Genomic DNA, 17,686 nt, shown 5'->3' on the forward strand with positions numbered 1-17,686 from the left:
CGTAATGATCAAATAATCATCAACTGATAGTTTTTTATTTTTTTTCTCCATTTTAGTAGTAATCATAAATATTGTTTTCTTTTTTCTATGTATTTCTACCCACAGTAATTTAACTTCGCTTTTCTGTTCACACCCTTGCGTACAGTACAATTTTAACATAAAAAAAAAAAAAATTATAAAATGATAACACAAGATAAGAAAAGATAATGTAAAATAAAATAAAGAATAAAGTTGTGTATTTTTTGTTCTCACTTTGCAAATTATTAAAAATTGTAGCTTTAAAAAATCAAAAGGAAAAAAACAAATAACTGGTACAAGCAAATATATTATAAACGTTTAAAACTGTCAGCGGGGGGGAGCCTTGTTAATACGTATATTGCGTACGTACGTACGTACTTATATATATATATATTTATACATATATATATATATATATATGTATGTATAAATATATATATGTATGTGTATTCGTATGTACGTTTTATTTTATTTTTTTATTGCATATGTAATTTTGTATATTTAAAAAAAACAAAATAAAATAAATAAGTAAAACACATTTAATATAATTCATTTAATTTATATAATTCATTTAATTTATATAATTCATTAAAACACTGATGAACGAAAGTTCAACAAAAAATTAACGAGAACGTAAACACAGTTATAAGTAAGTTTGTAGTTACGAAAAAGCAGCTTTGTACATTAACATTTCTATATACTTAAATAAATACATTCGTGAGTACATATAACACCATTTCGCTATTATGGCATCAAAAAAAGTAAAAACACCTCAGCCGGAAACGGCAGTAATTTCGGGTCCTCAAGCAAATGAAGGAGAACTAGTTTTTGGGGTTGCTCATATTTTTGCTTCATTTAATGATACATTTATACATGTGACAGATTTAAGTGGCAGGGAAACCTTAGTAAGAATAACAGGTTGGTTTAAAAATTAAACATTAAAAATTAAAAATTAAGAGAAGGAGAAATAAAAAAATTGGAAAAAGAAAGGAAAGGAAAAGAAATAAAAAGAGAAGAAATAATAAGCATGCTGCACCTATTTTTTATATATGTGTATTTATATAAGTCTTATGACTAAAGGAGATATATTAAAATGGGGACATCGAGGAAATAAGAAGTTTAATTTGCTCACTACGTTTATGTATATATAAATACAAACATATATATATATATATATATTTTATGTATGTGATTTATTTCCCTCGTTGCCTTTTTTTTCCATTATCAAATATTGTTAAGTCCGTAAATGTGTTGACTGTGTATGCTAATTTTTTAGTTCATCGTGAGAACAGGATTACGAATTTTTTACATATTTCTTATTTTCCCATTTTGCGCATATTTCCCATTTTGAGTATATTTCCAATTTGCCCATTTTTCTTCTTTGTTTTTGTTTCAAACAGGTGGAATGAAAGTCAAAGCGGATAGAGATGAGTCAAGTCCATACGCTGCTATGATGGCAGCACAGGATGTGGCTGCGCGATTAAAAGAACTAGGTGTTTCAGCTATTCACATAAAATTAAGAGCGTCAGGTGGTACCAAATCAAAGACACCCGGTCCAGGGGCACAGTCAGCGTTAAGGTAAAAACAAAAAAAAAAAAAAAAAAAAATACATATACAAATGAAAATAAAAAATATGTAAATATACAAATAATCAAATACATACAGGAAACAAAACAGTAAAAATGTATACTGTTGCAAAAATGTGTGCACATATATTCGAATCCGGGCCTATATTATATATTCTCCGCATTTTTCGAATTAGTATATATATATATATATATATATATATATGTACGTAAATACATACATACATGCACACATACATATATACATTTATATATTTAATTATTTATTCACCCCTACTATCGTACTTTACACTTATAGAGCCTTGGCCCGTTCAGGATTAAAAATTGGGAGGATAGAAGACGTTACACCAATACCAACTGATTCGACGAGAAAAAAGTCAGGAAGAAGAGGAAGACGTTTATAAATTATTATTTTATATTTACATTATAAAGAAAAAAAAAAATGTGATTACTTTTTTTTTTTTTTTTTTTTTTTTTTCTTGACTAATTATGGTTAAATATATGAACATATATTTGTTTTTACAAATTAAAGTGTTATAATAGAAATAAAGTTTTGTACCCAATACGTTACAGTTATAAAGAAGAAATGGGGAAATATATATCATGAATTACCATACTTTTTAATTTCTTAGAGAATATAAATTTTATTATGAATATTAATAAAAATTTGAATTTTTATTAAGAATATTTTATTCATGCTTTTTTATTTTTTTATCTGTTTTTTCTCATACGTACACACTCGTGCTTATAATGTGTGTATGTAAAAATATCCATAGGCATACAATATGTCCACTTGTGTACGCATGAACAGTTATTTATGAATATATATATATTATTTCATATATTTATAAATTCATATATATATTTATAGCATTACTTTTGCAATTTAAAAAACTTAAAATTTTCACATTTTTAATAAGTTTATATTTTTTTACCCATATGATGAAAAGTTAGGGTTTTTTCCTATCCTTTCGCGAAGATATGTACATGTACATATTTGTATGCACGTTTGCACGCACACAAATATATGTTAGCAATTTTACAAAAAGGATGAGGTCAAAGGGGCTTTAAATATTCACCTATTAACGCAGCAGAATAATAGGAGGCGTTTTGAGAAGAAGGATTTACTCGTTTTAACGCATCGTATAACTGTAATGTTGTTTGTACACGTTCGGTGTAAATTCATATATATATGTGCGTGCATGAACAAAGAACGACACGTATGCAATGAGAAAAAAATAAAAAAGGCGGTCATACAATTTAAAAGAATATTTGACCACTTACTGGATTAATATAATACGTAATGAAAACAAAATTTTTTTATTGCGATGAGATGGCAAATTGGGACATTTTTACAGTATACTACTATTTGTTATCCTTATTTGATGTTCATATTTGTTGCTCTCATTTGCTGTTCTCATTTGTTGCTCTCATTTGATGTTCATATTTGTTGCTCTCATTTGCTGTTCTCATTCGTTGCTCTCATTTGCTGTTCTCATTCGTTGTTCTCATTTGCTGTTCTCATTTGTTGCTCTCATTTGCTGTTCTCATTCGTTGCTCTCATTTGCTGTTCTCATTCGTTGTTCTCATTTGCTGTTCTCATTTGTTGCTCTCATTTGCTGTTCTCATTCGTTGCTCTCATTTGCTGTTCTCATTTGTTCTCATTTCTTTTTTATAAAAAGAAATATATTATAATATTGTAAAAAGCTACTAAAACAATCAGTGCAGTTCTTTTTACTCATTTTCGTAAAATTCCTTATGATCCAAGCACATCACACTGTTCATATCCTTAACTGTACAAATTAATAATTTCATTTAAAATTTAAAAAAGATAAAGAGAAACACTTGTCGGATAACTCATAAATGAAAAATAATGCATGTCTTGAAAAAGAAAAAAAAAAAAAAAAATATAAACATGTACACATATATATATGTGTATGATACGGAAGACTCTTAAATTATTCCCGCAGAAGGAAACTTACAGACGAGTGGACCCACGAATGCCTAGCGAGTTTTGTACCCTTTTAATTTGGTAAAATTGTTGATAAAATTTTTTTTTTTTTTTGTATTATTATTATGAAAACGTTACACAATATTTTTTTGCAGACTCCTCTTTTTATATCCGCTGATGTAGTGTGTGCATATTCTTAACGTTGTAAATGTCTAAATAAAAATGAACAAAATAAGGTCTCTATTTATTTCTTAACATTAGAGTTGACGAGTGATAAAACGAATAAGATTATTAACAAACAAAATTTTGCACATTATACGAAATTGACAAAAAAAAAAAAAAAAAAAAAAAAGTATCATTCTTTCCACGGAAAAATGTTGTACACAAAATATTTTGCGCAGATTTATGGTTAATTAAAAAAAAAAAAGAAAATATAACATAGTAAAATATAATATAGTAAAATATAATACAGTATAATATGGTAAAATATAATAAAATATAATACAGTATAATATGGTAAAATATAGTAAAATATAATACAGTATAGTAAAGTAAAATATAATGAAATGTAATACAGTATAATATAGTAAAATATAGTAAAATATAATACAGTATAGTAAAGTAAAATATAATAAAATATAATACAGTATAATATAGTAAAATATAGTAAAATATAATACAGTATAGTAAAGTAAAATATAATAAAATATAATACAGTATAATATAGTAAAATATAGTAAAATATAATTACAGCAAAATGCCACAACATAAAATTGTAGGACGGGGGGTAACAAACTCAACAAAATAGACAAAATAAATTAAAACTTGTGCAAACATTTTTCTCATATTAAAATTATCCACATTTGGGAAGTACATTAAAACAGTCAGAAATAATGGCACATAGAGTTGTAAATATTTAACGTATAAAGGAGCTTTTAAAAAATTATGAATCCTATATATATCAGAAAAAATGAAGAATAAAAATACGTGTGTGTCGTGAAAATTGCACAAGAATTAATAACAAGGTAGGGGAAATCCATCCCAATTTTGTAAAATATAAACATTTTTAGCGATATAAAAACAGCTATTTTGGGGGAAATTTTCTTTTTTTTTTTTTTCTAAAAATGTTTTACCCTCACACTGATATTTATATTTGGATGGAATGTCGCTTGAAACATTCATATAAGAAGGTCCTTTTCTCATCATTGTTCAGTTGAAGCCACGTTCCCGCGTTGATAGGGATAATCTAAAAATGGAAAAAAAAAAAAAAAAAAAAAAAAGGATAGAAACGAAAAAACAAAAAAGAAAAAAAAAAAGCAAAATGAATAACATCAGCATATATAAGTACATATATATATGAATAAAAATTTTCTCTCAAATGTAAAGCAAGTTGAGTCAAAGTGCTTTCAACTACGTCCAACCGATAGCTGCTTACCCGCCAACCGTGCGCGAAGAGGATTCTCATCTGCAGAGAGACGAAGCCGGTGTTGAGGTAATCCCAGCAGGATTTTTTCAAAGTTCTCATTAAATGTTCCTTTCCAAAAAGGCATATGCCAATTTTCATTTCTCTATTAAGAAGGATATCAATTATATAAGGGCAATTATTATATGGCTCGAATTGAACATCATAAGAAATATTGAAATTCTTTAATATTTGAATTAATTCATTTAATATTTTATTTCTAACTTTTATAGCATCCTTTTCCTTTTTATATATGTTAAAATCATTTCTCAAAATTTTACATTTTTCATGCATGCAATATTTATACATGTTATCTACACATTTTAAATTAATTAAGCTTTTCGGTATTTCCTTAAAACATGCATCAGCAATTTGATGAAGTCTTTTAAACGCTTGAGAATCATTAGGGTCTCTATTTAAAAAGGTTATATTTAAAATTTTGTCAAAATTATTTTGTGTCTTATGATAATTAGCAACAATTAATGACCAAGTAATATTAACAAAACAATTTTTATATACAATTGCATCTTTACTTAGTGATTGTTTTTCTAAAAAATTTATTATCAACTTATAGGAACTATCAAATAATGGTTTATATATAATATTAACATATGCACATGACCATAAAAAAGTAGCTATATCAATAAATTTTTTTTTTATGGTATCCCAATCATTATACAATTTCTCAATTAAAATTTTGTAAATATTTTCATCATATATATTCATTTTAACAAGAGATGATAACAATTTCAGCAGTTGAAAAACATTCAAACGATTTAATACATAATTGTCTTTTATACAATCAAATAAATATGTCATATAATTCAAATGAAACCATGCTATTTTTGATAAGCTTATAATTGGTATTGCCCATAAAGAAATGTTTTTTGCATGTAATAATTCATTTGATCTCTCACATAATATATCTAATAAGTTGTTATATAATACTATTCTTTTATTATATGAAGAGAAACAAACAATACAATAGACTACATCTTCTATCTCTAATAATTTTATACATTCCATATTTTCTTTCATTAACTCGAATATATCGTTCACTACAATTTTCACTTCTTCCCTGTTTCTTTTACTATACTCCAAGTATCTTAAACACTTTATTATTTGAATGCTCTTCTCGTTAATGCTTTTTTCATCCTCCTTAAGTTCACTGCCCGTAAATATTTTCTCCTCCGTTTTACACTTCATCAGTTTCGAGCTATATTGCTGGGGATGCACGATCTCTGCTACTGCGTTCCCACCTTTGTATGCCTCTTCTGTTTCTACGACTTCTTTCACTCCTCCTGCCTCTACTTTTTCTTCGTCTTCTCTACCTTTGACCATCTCCATTTTTACGGTATTTTTGGAATCTTCAACAAATGTGTTAGCCGTATCGTTCGTCTGCCCCCTTCTACCGTCATTTCGTTGTTCCTCTAGGAAAAAATTATGATAACTCCCATTTTCTATGCCCTTGTCAAGTTTTCCTTCTTTATGTTGCATATCCCCCGTTCCAGTCATCATTAAATCGGCGCTTTTATAAATACTGCATTTTGTGAGCACTTCTTTTCCTTCTTTTAAATTTCGCACATGCACACTTAGCCGGTTACTAACCAGTGCAATTAAATTTATATACTTTTCCTCGTGTTTGAAGTGGCTAGCTATTTTTAATAAGAGACGGTAAAAGGGTATATTAAATTTGTCCACATTGGTCATCATAATAGTTAATGAGGAATTATAAAAATTTGAATATTCTTTACAAAAGCAGTGAAATGAATAGTAGAGAGATTGTAGTGTATGTAGGTCGAACTCGCTTACCTTCTGTACACATAGAATTACAATCTTATCGAGGTAATGCTTCGTTCTTAAGCTATGTTTGAAGCATTCATTGGCAAATATAACTAACTCATTATTATTCATGTAATTAATTTTGGTAATTAAAAAATCATAAAAATCTGCAAAATATAGGGAGCACTTATTTAATGTAGTTACATAATGCAGGCACAGCTTTATTTTGCGTTGCTCACGTTGATAATCGTCTTCTTCATTTCTTATCATTTCATTAGTTATCATTTCATTCGTTATCATTTCATTAGTTATCATTTCATTCGTTATCATTTCATTAGTTATCATTTCATTAGTTATCATTTCATTCGTTATCTTGTCATTCGTTATCTTGTCATTCGTTATCTTGTCATTCGTTATCTTGTCATTCGTTATCTTGTCATTCGTTATCTTGTCATTCGTTATCTTGTCATTCGTTATCTTGTTATTCGTTATCTTGTTATTCGTTATCTTGTTATTCGTTATCTTGTTATTCGTTATCTTCTCGTTTTTTACCATTTTTATCACTTCATACGACAAGTCCCTAACTACATTTTTAATATTTAACTCGTACAAAATATCAATTGTATAAATTAAATCTTCATATGGTATTCTTTCCACATTGGACAAAAGTATAGAGAAGAACTTATCCCTGTATTCATCTTCTACATCAAGTAATATATTCTTTCTTTTTTTAAGAGTATTTATCATGACTTTCATCCGTTCAATATTCTGTTCCTTGCTATTAACAAGGAATTTAAAAAGGTCGCTATGATTTGATTCTTCAATTAATTTATTACTAGTGGCATTGTTTTTTTTATAACACAGTGGGTGATGAATCTGTTTTTCTATGTACTTATCGTTTATATTTTTATTAACATCTTTTTTCTTCTGTGTGTTAATATTTTTATCATACTTTTTTTCCTCATAGTAGTTATGTACCACTGCTTCGAATTTGCTAGAGCTATTAGTATGTTCATATGGATTCATTTCACTATCCTCCCTTTTTTCAGTAATATAAATGTTCTCAGTAATTCTGTCAATAGCGAAGTCTGACTGGTTAATCGGTTCTGTGTCGTCCCTTATCTGGTCTACCATTTCTCTGTCCTCCTTTACATTTTCCATCGCTTCAGTTTGGTATAATTTACTGGGTGTGATGTTACCATTTTGTACCCTTTTCATAAACTTTTTATATTCGTTTTTTTCCTCTTCCTTCCATTTTTTATCCTCAATATTCAGGTCAAAACTGAACCCTGGTGCAAATCTATCATCAAACTGTACATCGTCAAAATCTTCCTTCGAGTTCAATAGGTTAGGATCACTTTTCGAATTTATGAACAGTTCATTTTTTTTTTTTTTATTACTGTAAAAATTACATTTTTTTATACGCACGTTACTAAAAGAGAAAATTTGCGAGCCTAAGTTTTTGATGGAGAGTTTTTTCATTTTTTCTCCTATCGGTTAAGCGACGTTCCAAAAGGTGGAGCTTGCGCTATACAATGATGAGCCACATAAAAGGAAATAAGTGGAATAAAATGGAATAAAATGGAATAAAATGGAATAAAATGGAATAAAAATGGAATAAAATGGAATAAAAATGGAATAAAATGGAATAAAAATGGAATAAAAAGGAATAAAAGGGAAGAAGAATAGAAGAAGAATAGAAGAAGAATAGAAGAAGAATAGAAGAAGAATAGAAGAAGAATAAAAGAAGAATAAAAGTAAAAAAAGCAAATTTCACCGACACTTTCACGATACTGCTTTACAAATATCAGTATATACTATTTGGGCGTTTCCTCACCACTTAAGAGTACATGTAGAGCCCATTCCGAGAGACGTAAGGCAGAAGTCTTTTGCTCGTTTTTATCAATTTGCTCTGTGAAGAGAAATTTGAGTAGAGCTTTCCAATCAGCGTTTTCAGCCAATTTCTTATATATATGCATACAGTACGTAAGCACATATGTGTACTAATGTAAATTTACATAGTGCAGCGGGTGTTTTTTGTATATATCATTACATACATACATATGTACATATATCCATACACTACATACGTAATACCATAAGTAAGCATTTAATTTTCTTATTTTATGCAATGGTTGAATTATTCTTTTTTATGTTCCCTTTGCAACGTACTTTTTTTAATTTATCGGTCAAGAGTAATTTATTTTTTTTTTTTTTTTATTCTTTTCTACAATAGTTTTTTAAAAAAAAAAAAAAAAAAATACAATTTAGGGCTCATTTCGCGACATACAGAAAAACGTAATTAGTTCTACGTTATATCCGTATCTAATATAAGCATATTTTCATATTTGTAATTATTTAATGAACAAAACAAAATAGGGAACACCATAATGGAACAACACTATTGAAGTTTTTACACATGGGAGTTATAATTTTTTTTAAAACTACCTTTTTATAATTAGCTGATATACAGATTAACCAAACATGCACACAAAATTACGTAATTCTTTTTTTTTTTTTTTTTTTTTTTTCAAATAATACATAATACATTATATAAATCGTAATTATACTATATTTATCAAACTTATTATAATTATTATATTTAATAATTTCATTATATCTCTTTATTATATTTGGTTTAATTACAAGAGCTGTAATTTTTATATAGTACAGTTACAATACACACAGACATTACACAGTGTATATGTGTAGTAAGTTGGTGTAAAACATGTACAGATAATATATAATATTCGTCCGTGCAGTGCCATGCTTTCTCTTTTTTCATAAAAAAGTTGGCACTTATCTGGTAGCTTTACTAATTTTTAAGAAAGTAACGTATTTCCACGGAGTCTTTTTCGCCTTCTCTTCGGCTTGAAACATTTTTAAAGAAAGAGTGAAACAAAATTCCTCTTTCCCTTTACTTCATCCCATCTCATCCCATCTCATCGCATCTCATCCCATCTCATCCCATCTCATCCCATCTCATCCCATCTCATCCCATCTCATCCCATCTCATCCCATCTCATCATCTCATCCATCTCATCCCATCTCATCCCATCTCATCCATCTCATCCCATCTCATCCATCTCATCCTCATCTCATCCATCTCATCCCATCTCATCCCATCTCATCCCATCTCATCCCATCTCATCCCATCTCATCCCATCTCATCCCATCTCATCCCATCTCATCCCATCTCATCCCATCTCATCCCATCTCATCCCATCTCATCCCATCTCATCCCATCTCATCCCATCTCATCCCATCTCATCCCATCTCATCCCATCTCATCCCATCTCATCCCATCTCATCCCATCTCATCCATCTCATCCCATCTCATCCCATCTCATCCCATCTCATCCCATCTCATCCCATCTCATCCCATCTCATCCCATCTCTTCCTTTTTCACTCTATTTTGGTACCTCTAACGTAGTAGTAAAAATACGGAAAAAACAATGAAAAGAATGATGCTAGGAACGCCTTAAAATATATGTGTGTTAATGTGTAAAACAGTTTGGGGGTTCATACACAAATATCATTTGTATGTGTTTTAAAAAAAGGTTTGCATAAAATAGCTTGAGAAATTACATATAATATGCTAAGATGAGTTAAAAAATATGTTAAGTGTTTTACGCATAACAGATGGATGGGAGGATATTCAAAAACTTACCAAGGAAATATACTAATAAAATAAGAGAAAAGGTAGATTGAAGTCTTCTGACCAACTAAACATATAACACGGTCATAAATAATAAAACACTTTTTCTTTTTTTCTCCAAAATGTACACCTTATCTGAAGCTTAATTGCATATGTATACAAACTAATACGTATACTTTACATGTACATACGTATACTTTACATGTACATACGTATACTTTACATGTACATACGTATACTTTGCATGTACATATATAAACGTATAAAAACATATATATACATATATATACTATATATACATATATACATTTGTATATATGTAAGTATACGTAATTGTGTCAAGTGCATGTAAAGGCAGTTTTTACAAAATTAAAAAAAACATTTTACTTAAACCCTTAGGGCAAAAAAAAAAAAAAAAAAAAAAAAAAAAAAAAAGGAACATATTTTTATGCCATTTATATGCTATTTTAGTTTGTTTTTTTTTTTTATATTCTTTTAGAAATGTATATGAAGGTGGAATAATTATTTTTATATTTAATTAGCAGTATATTTTAGAAGTATATACTGTCATTTTTTCACATATACAAGCAAAAATATTATGAGTTATAGAAAAGGAATATTTTATATGTTGGGCCTTAATACATAAAAACATAATTATATATTTTTAAAAATTGTAATAAATGTTAAAGGAAAAACGGAAACATTGTAAGAAAAAAAATACCGTATATATATACATAAAAATATATATATGGATATACGTTCATATATGTACATATACGTTCATATATGTACATGTACGTTCATATACGTTCATATGTTCATATACGTTCTTATACGTTCTTATACGTTCATATACGTACTTATACGTTCATATACGTTCTTATACGTTCATATACGTTCTTATACGTTCATATACGTACTTATATGTTCATATACGTACTTATACGTTCATATATGTTCATGTACACGAATCAAAACCAGCTATAAATGAAAATAGCCCCACCAAATTCGATGTGATGAAATATCAAAAAAGAAAATTTTAAGAAAAAACAATTTTGTTGTACGCTTTATTTTGTGTCAAATTTCCGTTTTATTACTTTATATATATATGTGTACTTTTTTTTTTAAATAAAAAAGAAAAGTTTTTAGTGAAACAACAAATTTAGAACATGTGTATAAAGAAAGCAGAAAAAATGAAATTAAACACTTTTCTTTCTTGAAGTAATAGCTTTAAAATAGGGAAAACAACAGCTTTAAAAAAAAAAAAAAAAAAAAAATATATATATATAATATATATATATAACATGTATGACATGCATAGCGTATAAGTTGTATAAATATAGTTTTAAACTTCCATACACTTCGCTGTTATACATATATATGTACATGTGTACACATATACGCATGTATACACGCACACATGTTTATGTGTATGTTTGAAGTTATTAGAGTTATATGCGGCCATTCCCAGATACATATGTACATATCCTTGTGTGCGATGTAATTCTTTTTGAATATATGCGGGTAGACTGAAATGTGTACATATGTGGAATATATACGAGCATAAGTATATGTAATATATACATACATACATACGTCCATTTGCCCATATTTTTATATACATATACATATATATATATATACATATACATATATATATATATACATATTCGCACATATACCTATGTAAATAAATACCTACTTTTTCCTCGACAAAATTGGACTGCCAACTAATTAGAGAACGAGATGTGGAGATTAGTGAAAATTGTCTGAGTTAACATCTAGCAATAATTTAGTTTAAAAAAAAAAATTAAAATTTGAATACTTATTAATTTATGCACTCGTTTTGAAATAAAAGTCGTGAAAAGGGGGGGAATGATTATATATATATATATATATATGGGCAGATATGCATTTAAGTAAATTAGCTTGTATTAGTAAATATACGTGTGTAAGCAAATATACATCTGCACGTAAATATACATTTATGCGCAATTATATATGTGTAAGTAAATATGTATGTGCGTCATGAATGAGGAGTGAATAAACAAATAATTATATATTTATATTTATTGTATACATATTATGTATATATAAGTTAAATTTATATTTATGTGAACATAAATAAATATATATATGTATGTTAAACGTATGGGTATTCATGGACCCACAGCCATACATGCTTACGTAAGTGGTATACACACAGATATGTATATATATATATATATATATATATATATATATATATATATATATATATATACATATTCGTATAGGTATACATATACACACACTGCATATAAAAAGAGGTACTCCACTAAAATGAGACGTATGTTAAGCACAAATTAATGATACCAGTATAAGCATGAAAAAGAGAAAATTAGAAAGATGTATTTATCAAATATTAAACAGATTAAAAATCTATGTAAATATATGGATAAAAATAAAAAATGTAATAAAATACGTCGTAGGACATCTTACGTTAAGGAAAAAATTTAATGTTAAAACCTATAGAAAAAGACGAATATGCCCATCTATGACTTTAGTTCTTGATTTAGACGAAACATTAATATATTGTACTAAAAAAAAAAAATATAATCATCAAAAAGAAGTGGACGTATTAATAAATGGAAAATATTTTTCTTTATATGTATGTAAGAGGCCATATATAGATTTATTTTTTTCTGTTCTTTATCCATTTTATGAAATTATAATATTTACTACAGCAATAAAGTCATATGCTGATACAGTTCTCAATATAGTGGATGTTGATCATTACATTGACAAAAAATTTTACAGAGAAGATTGCTTTGAAATGAACAAAAAAGTTTATATAAAAAATTTAGTAAATATTAAAAAAGAAATTTCGAAAATTGTTTTAATTGATGATTCAGATTTATCAGGTTTAAAATACCCAGAAAACTTTTTCCCAATCAAAAAATGGAGAGGGGATTTAAATGATACTGAATTGTTAGATATAATTCCTTTTTTTTTAAATTTAAGAAAAGTACGTGATATAAGATCAATATGTTCTTTTAGGTTAAAAACACAAAATGAAATTTCCAAAATGCTGAGTACAGCACCATTTAAACAAGTAAAATATTTGACTGAAGAAAATTCCAAAACTTTATATACGCATTCATTAGCTTTTCAAGCAATTAATTATTTAAAAATTTTTATGAACAAGTTCAGATATGCTAGCTCAAAAAAACAGTGGAATGAGTTGGGAAAAAAAGTAAATAGTAAATTAAAATCCTATCCCTATTCCCTTTCAAAACTTAAGGGATCAAGTGATGATGAACAAAAAAAGAAACAAAGAAAAAAAAAATATACACAGGAAATAACAACACACTTAACAGGTCAGTGAGGAAACCGCTGCTACCCCCTTCATACAGACACAAATGTGGTTGCTTTTACACTTTTCGTAAAATACAAACATATGTCTAGACTGAATTAAAAATAAGTGTACTTATGTGTGTGCAAAAAGAAAAAAAAATTTATTATGACCATTTTAGCTAGTTATCCTACTGTCCCATTTTTTAAAGTGCAAATAATTCTATAGTGTTATTTATGCATACGTAAATACCTACATACATGTATTCAAATATACATATGTTTAAACGTACACACATTCAAACGTGTACATATTCAAACGTACACATATTCAAACGCATACATATTCAAACGTCCACATATTCAAACGTACACATATTCAAACGTACACATATTCAAACGTATACATATTCAAACGTATACATATTCAAACGTATACATATTCAAACGTATACATATTCAAACATATACATATTCAAACGTATACATATTCAAACATATACATATTCAAACGTACACATATTCAAACGTACACATATTCAAACGTATGCATATTCAAACGTATGCATATTCAAACGTACATATGTTCATACATACGTACCTATATATACTTGTAAAACTACAACATAATTTGTTTTTTTGTGTGTGCTTTTTTTTTTTTTTTTTTTGATGGTATTAAAAATGGTAGAACATATTCATGAATATTTATATATATATATATTATATACATACGTATGTATACAAAAAAGATAAATTAAAAAAGGGCTTTTTTTTTTTTTTTTTTTTTCAAGTTTTAAATATCATTAATTATTATTTATTATGAAGATATACAGTTGTAATTCATATACATATATACTTGCGCGAATACGTATAATATATGCATACATACATACGTACAAGTGTGTGTATATGATCTTCTTCATCCATTTAATTAAAAAATTATGAATAAACTACTCAAAAATTAACAGAAAAAATACATTTATTTTTAATATCTCGAAGACAAATTTTAGTAACCTTGAAAGCGTGTACATATCGTGTTTATATAACGCATTTATACAACGCTTTTGTATAATCTATATACGTTTAACCTATTTGTATAATCTATATATGTTTAACCTATTTGTATAATCTATATATGTTTAATCTATTTGTATAATCTATAAATGTATTACCTATTTGTATAACCTATATATGTATTACCTATTTGTGTAACCTATTTATGTAACCTAGATATGTATTACCTATTTGTGTAACCTAGATATGTATTACCTATTTGTATAACCCATATATGTATTACCTATTTGTATAACCCATATATGTATTACCTATTTGTGTAATCTATTTGTGTAACCTATTTGTGTAACCTATTTGTATAATATATGTACAAAAGTTGTTATGTACTAAGGCGAAATCCGGGTATCTTCAAACAGGCCCCTAACAAATCAAATGTGTTTGTACACATACAAACTATTTTTATCATATTGCTATTTTTAATATCCATAATGTTATCATTTTGTTTTTTTAATTTATACCTTAGACTATTCTTATCATTGTAAGAACCATTTTCCATTTGCATTTTAAAAATATAAAGTAAACAATTATTACATTGAATTTTTTTTTTTTTTTTTTTTTTTTTTTTTATGCTGAACTTATATTAGCGTGATGGGTAAAAATGAGAAATAATAATTGGCTAGTTACTAATACTTTTTTTTTTTTTTTTTTTTTTTTCTTTTTAAAGTTTTGCATATTTTAATATATGGTTTTTTCTGTAAGAAAATAATTAAAAATTAAAATAGCTTTTTATATGCTTGAGGGAAGAGAATAGAACAAATTTATTTAAAGTAATGCTTTTATTTAAAATACTGCTTTTATTTAAAATACTGCTTTACAGATTATGCATAAAATATGGTACGACATTTTGTGAAAAGCCTGAAATGTTGAATATATATATATATATGTATAGTGCAATGTTTTGTAATATTAAGCCGAGTTATTAACGTGTAATCACATTTTCTTACCTCATTTTTTTGCTAAATCATTTACTACGTATATTCTACTTGCTACATTTTTCCTTATTCCACGACTAATCTCGTTTTGATATGAAGTAAAAGTCGTGCATCCTCTTTTTACATAAAAACAATTAAGCAGAATATATAAAACATATCATTCCTATAAAGTAGCGTCCGTTAAAGAGAAACACATACACGCACATATATATATATATATATAACACGCAGAACACAGTTGCGTGATAGTGTATAAGCTATAGTACTTGATAGAAAGAACATTATGCCTTATACTAGTTTAATGTTTTCATGGGTTCTTACAACAAAGGTCCTTTTTTGTTTCGTCTGTTCATAAAAGTGTGCACAGCAATATATACATATATATATACATATATATATACATATATATATATATATATATATATATATATATATATGTATACATGTAAATATCCACGGAACTGCAACGCGCAAAATATAAATATATAATTCTGTACATCTTTCCCATTTGCTGCTTTTTTTTTTTTTTTTTACAAATATAATTTAATGTTTTTAAGTAATATGAAAATGTGCGTACAGAAGGTTATTAAGGAAAAATTAAGTGCAGCCTTAAAACCAACATTCCTAGAGCTGATTGATAAATCATGTGGTTGTGGGACGTCATTTGATGCTGTAATAGTTTCGAACAATTTTACTGATAAAAGATTATTAGACAGACATAGACTAGTTAACGATGTTATAAAAGATGAATTACAAAACATACATGCCTTTTCAATGAAATGTCATACTCCTGCTGAATACGACAAAATAAAAAGTACATAAACAATTACTATATTTTTTCTGTATTATTGGACTAATGTAAAAAATAAATGAATTTCCCTTTTATTTTTAAAATAGTTTAACACTACCTACTCGTGACGAAGTATTATTTTACACTGTAACGCATGGCTATAATAATATGCGCGTGCAGCTTGTATTTTTAAGAATAAAGAAAAAAACAAATAAATGAATGAATGAACAGGTAATCAAATGAATATATAAAAAGAATGTATAAATAAATGAATGAACAGGTAATCAAATGAATATATAAAAAGAATGTATAAATAAATGAATGAACAGGTAATCGAATGAATATAAAAAAAGAATGTATAAATAAATGAATGAACTGATAATCAAGTGAATATGTAAAAAGAATGTATAAATAAGTGAATAAATGAGTAAAATTAGCTTATTTTGTTAATTATTACAAGTGTGGAATTTTTAAATTTTAGAAAAAAGTATAAATTTATAAATGCAGCAATTTATATTTTCCTGTCTGCACATCAAATTCGTTATTAGCATGTTTTCTTTTATTTACATTTACCTTGTTCATATTTTGTACATACACACATATATATACATGTATATATATATTTTACTTAATCACACCATACACAATACTATATTTTTTTTTTTTTTTTTTTTTTTTTTTTTTTTTGCAAAACGAAAATTCTCAAAGATACTTCACTAAATAATGAAAGAATGTAATCCTTTTCAAAAATAATTCAAATGGTGCGCGTTAAAAAAAAAAAAAAAAAAAAAAAAAAACCTGTTCCCTTACCTCGTTTATTTCATTTAATTTTATTGCTCACCATTTAATAAATTGTATAAATATAAATGAGGACATGAGAGTTCATTTTTTTTTTTTTTTTTTTTTTTTTTTTCTTCTTAATTGTATAGCTATTAATTTTTTATTATATTTATTTAAAAAGGTTTTTTTGCTATGTGATACATTTTGTTCATTTTTTGACACATGAACTGATATTTTTTTTTTATAATACCATTGTCTACATATAAGACCGTTGAAATATAGGGAAAAAAATAAAGTATTCACTAAATCTAATTATTTT

General features: G+C 26.7%; 4 protein-coding genes across 4 annotated transcripts; 3 read left to right on the top strand and 1 right to left on the bottom strand.

Moving 5' to 3' along the window:
• Positions 1-764: 764 nt before the first annotated feature.
• On the top strand, positions 765-2,008 carry PmUG01_10028500 (40S ribosomal protein S11, putative; the record flags this gene model as incomplete). Its single annotated transcript, XM_029005475.1, has 3 exons — positions 765-936; positions 1,419-1,596; positions 1,903-2,008. The coding sequence occupies 3 exons, from the start codon at positions 765-767 to the stop codon at positions 2,006-2,008; spliced, it is 456 nt and encodes a 151-aa protein (XP_028862060.1).
• Positions 2,009-4,702: 2,694 nt separating this feature from the next.
• On the bottom strand, positions 4,703-8,281 carry PmUG01_10028600 (RAP protein, putative; the record flags this gene model as incomplete). The annotated part of the gene is made up of 2 exons (XM_029005476.1): positions 4,703-4,801; positions 4,991-8,281. The coding sequence occupies 2 exons, from the start codon at positions 8,279-8,281 to the stop codon at positions 4,703-4,705; spliced, it is 3,390 nt and encodes a 1,129-aa protein (XP_028862061.1).
• A 4,542-nt stretch (positions 8,282-12,823) lies between these two features.
• On the top strand, positions 12,824-13,825 carry PmUG01_10028700 (NLI interacting factor-like phosphatase, putative; the record flags this gene model as incomplete). The annotated part of the gene is made up of 1 exon (XM_029005477.1): positions 12,824-13,825. One exon carries the CDS (start codon positions 12,824-12,826, stop codon positions 13,823-13,825), a length of 1,002 nt encoding a protein of 333 aa, XP_028862062.1.
• Positions 13,826-16,364: 2,539 nt separating this feature from the next.
• Positions 16,365-16,619, top strand: PmUG01_10028800 (BolA-like protein, putative; the record flags this gene model as incomplete). The annotated part of the gene is made up of 1 exon (XM_029005479.1): positions 16,365-16,619. The coding sequence occupies one exon, from the start codon at positions 16,365-16,367 to the stop codon at positions 16,617-16,619; it is 255 nt and encodes an 84-aa protein (XP_028862063.1).
• Between the last annotated feature and the right edge of the window lie 1,067 nt (positions 16,620-17,686).

This window comes from Plasmodium malariae (assembly GCF_900090045.1).
Source record: "Plasmodium malariae genome assembly, chromosome: 10".
NCBI lineage: Eukaryota > Apicomplexa > Aconoidasida > Haemosporida > Plasmodiidae > Plasmodium > Plasmodium malariae.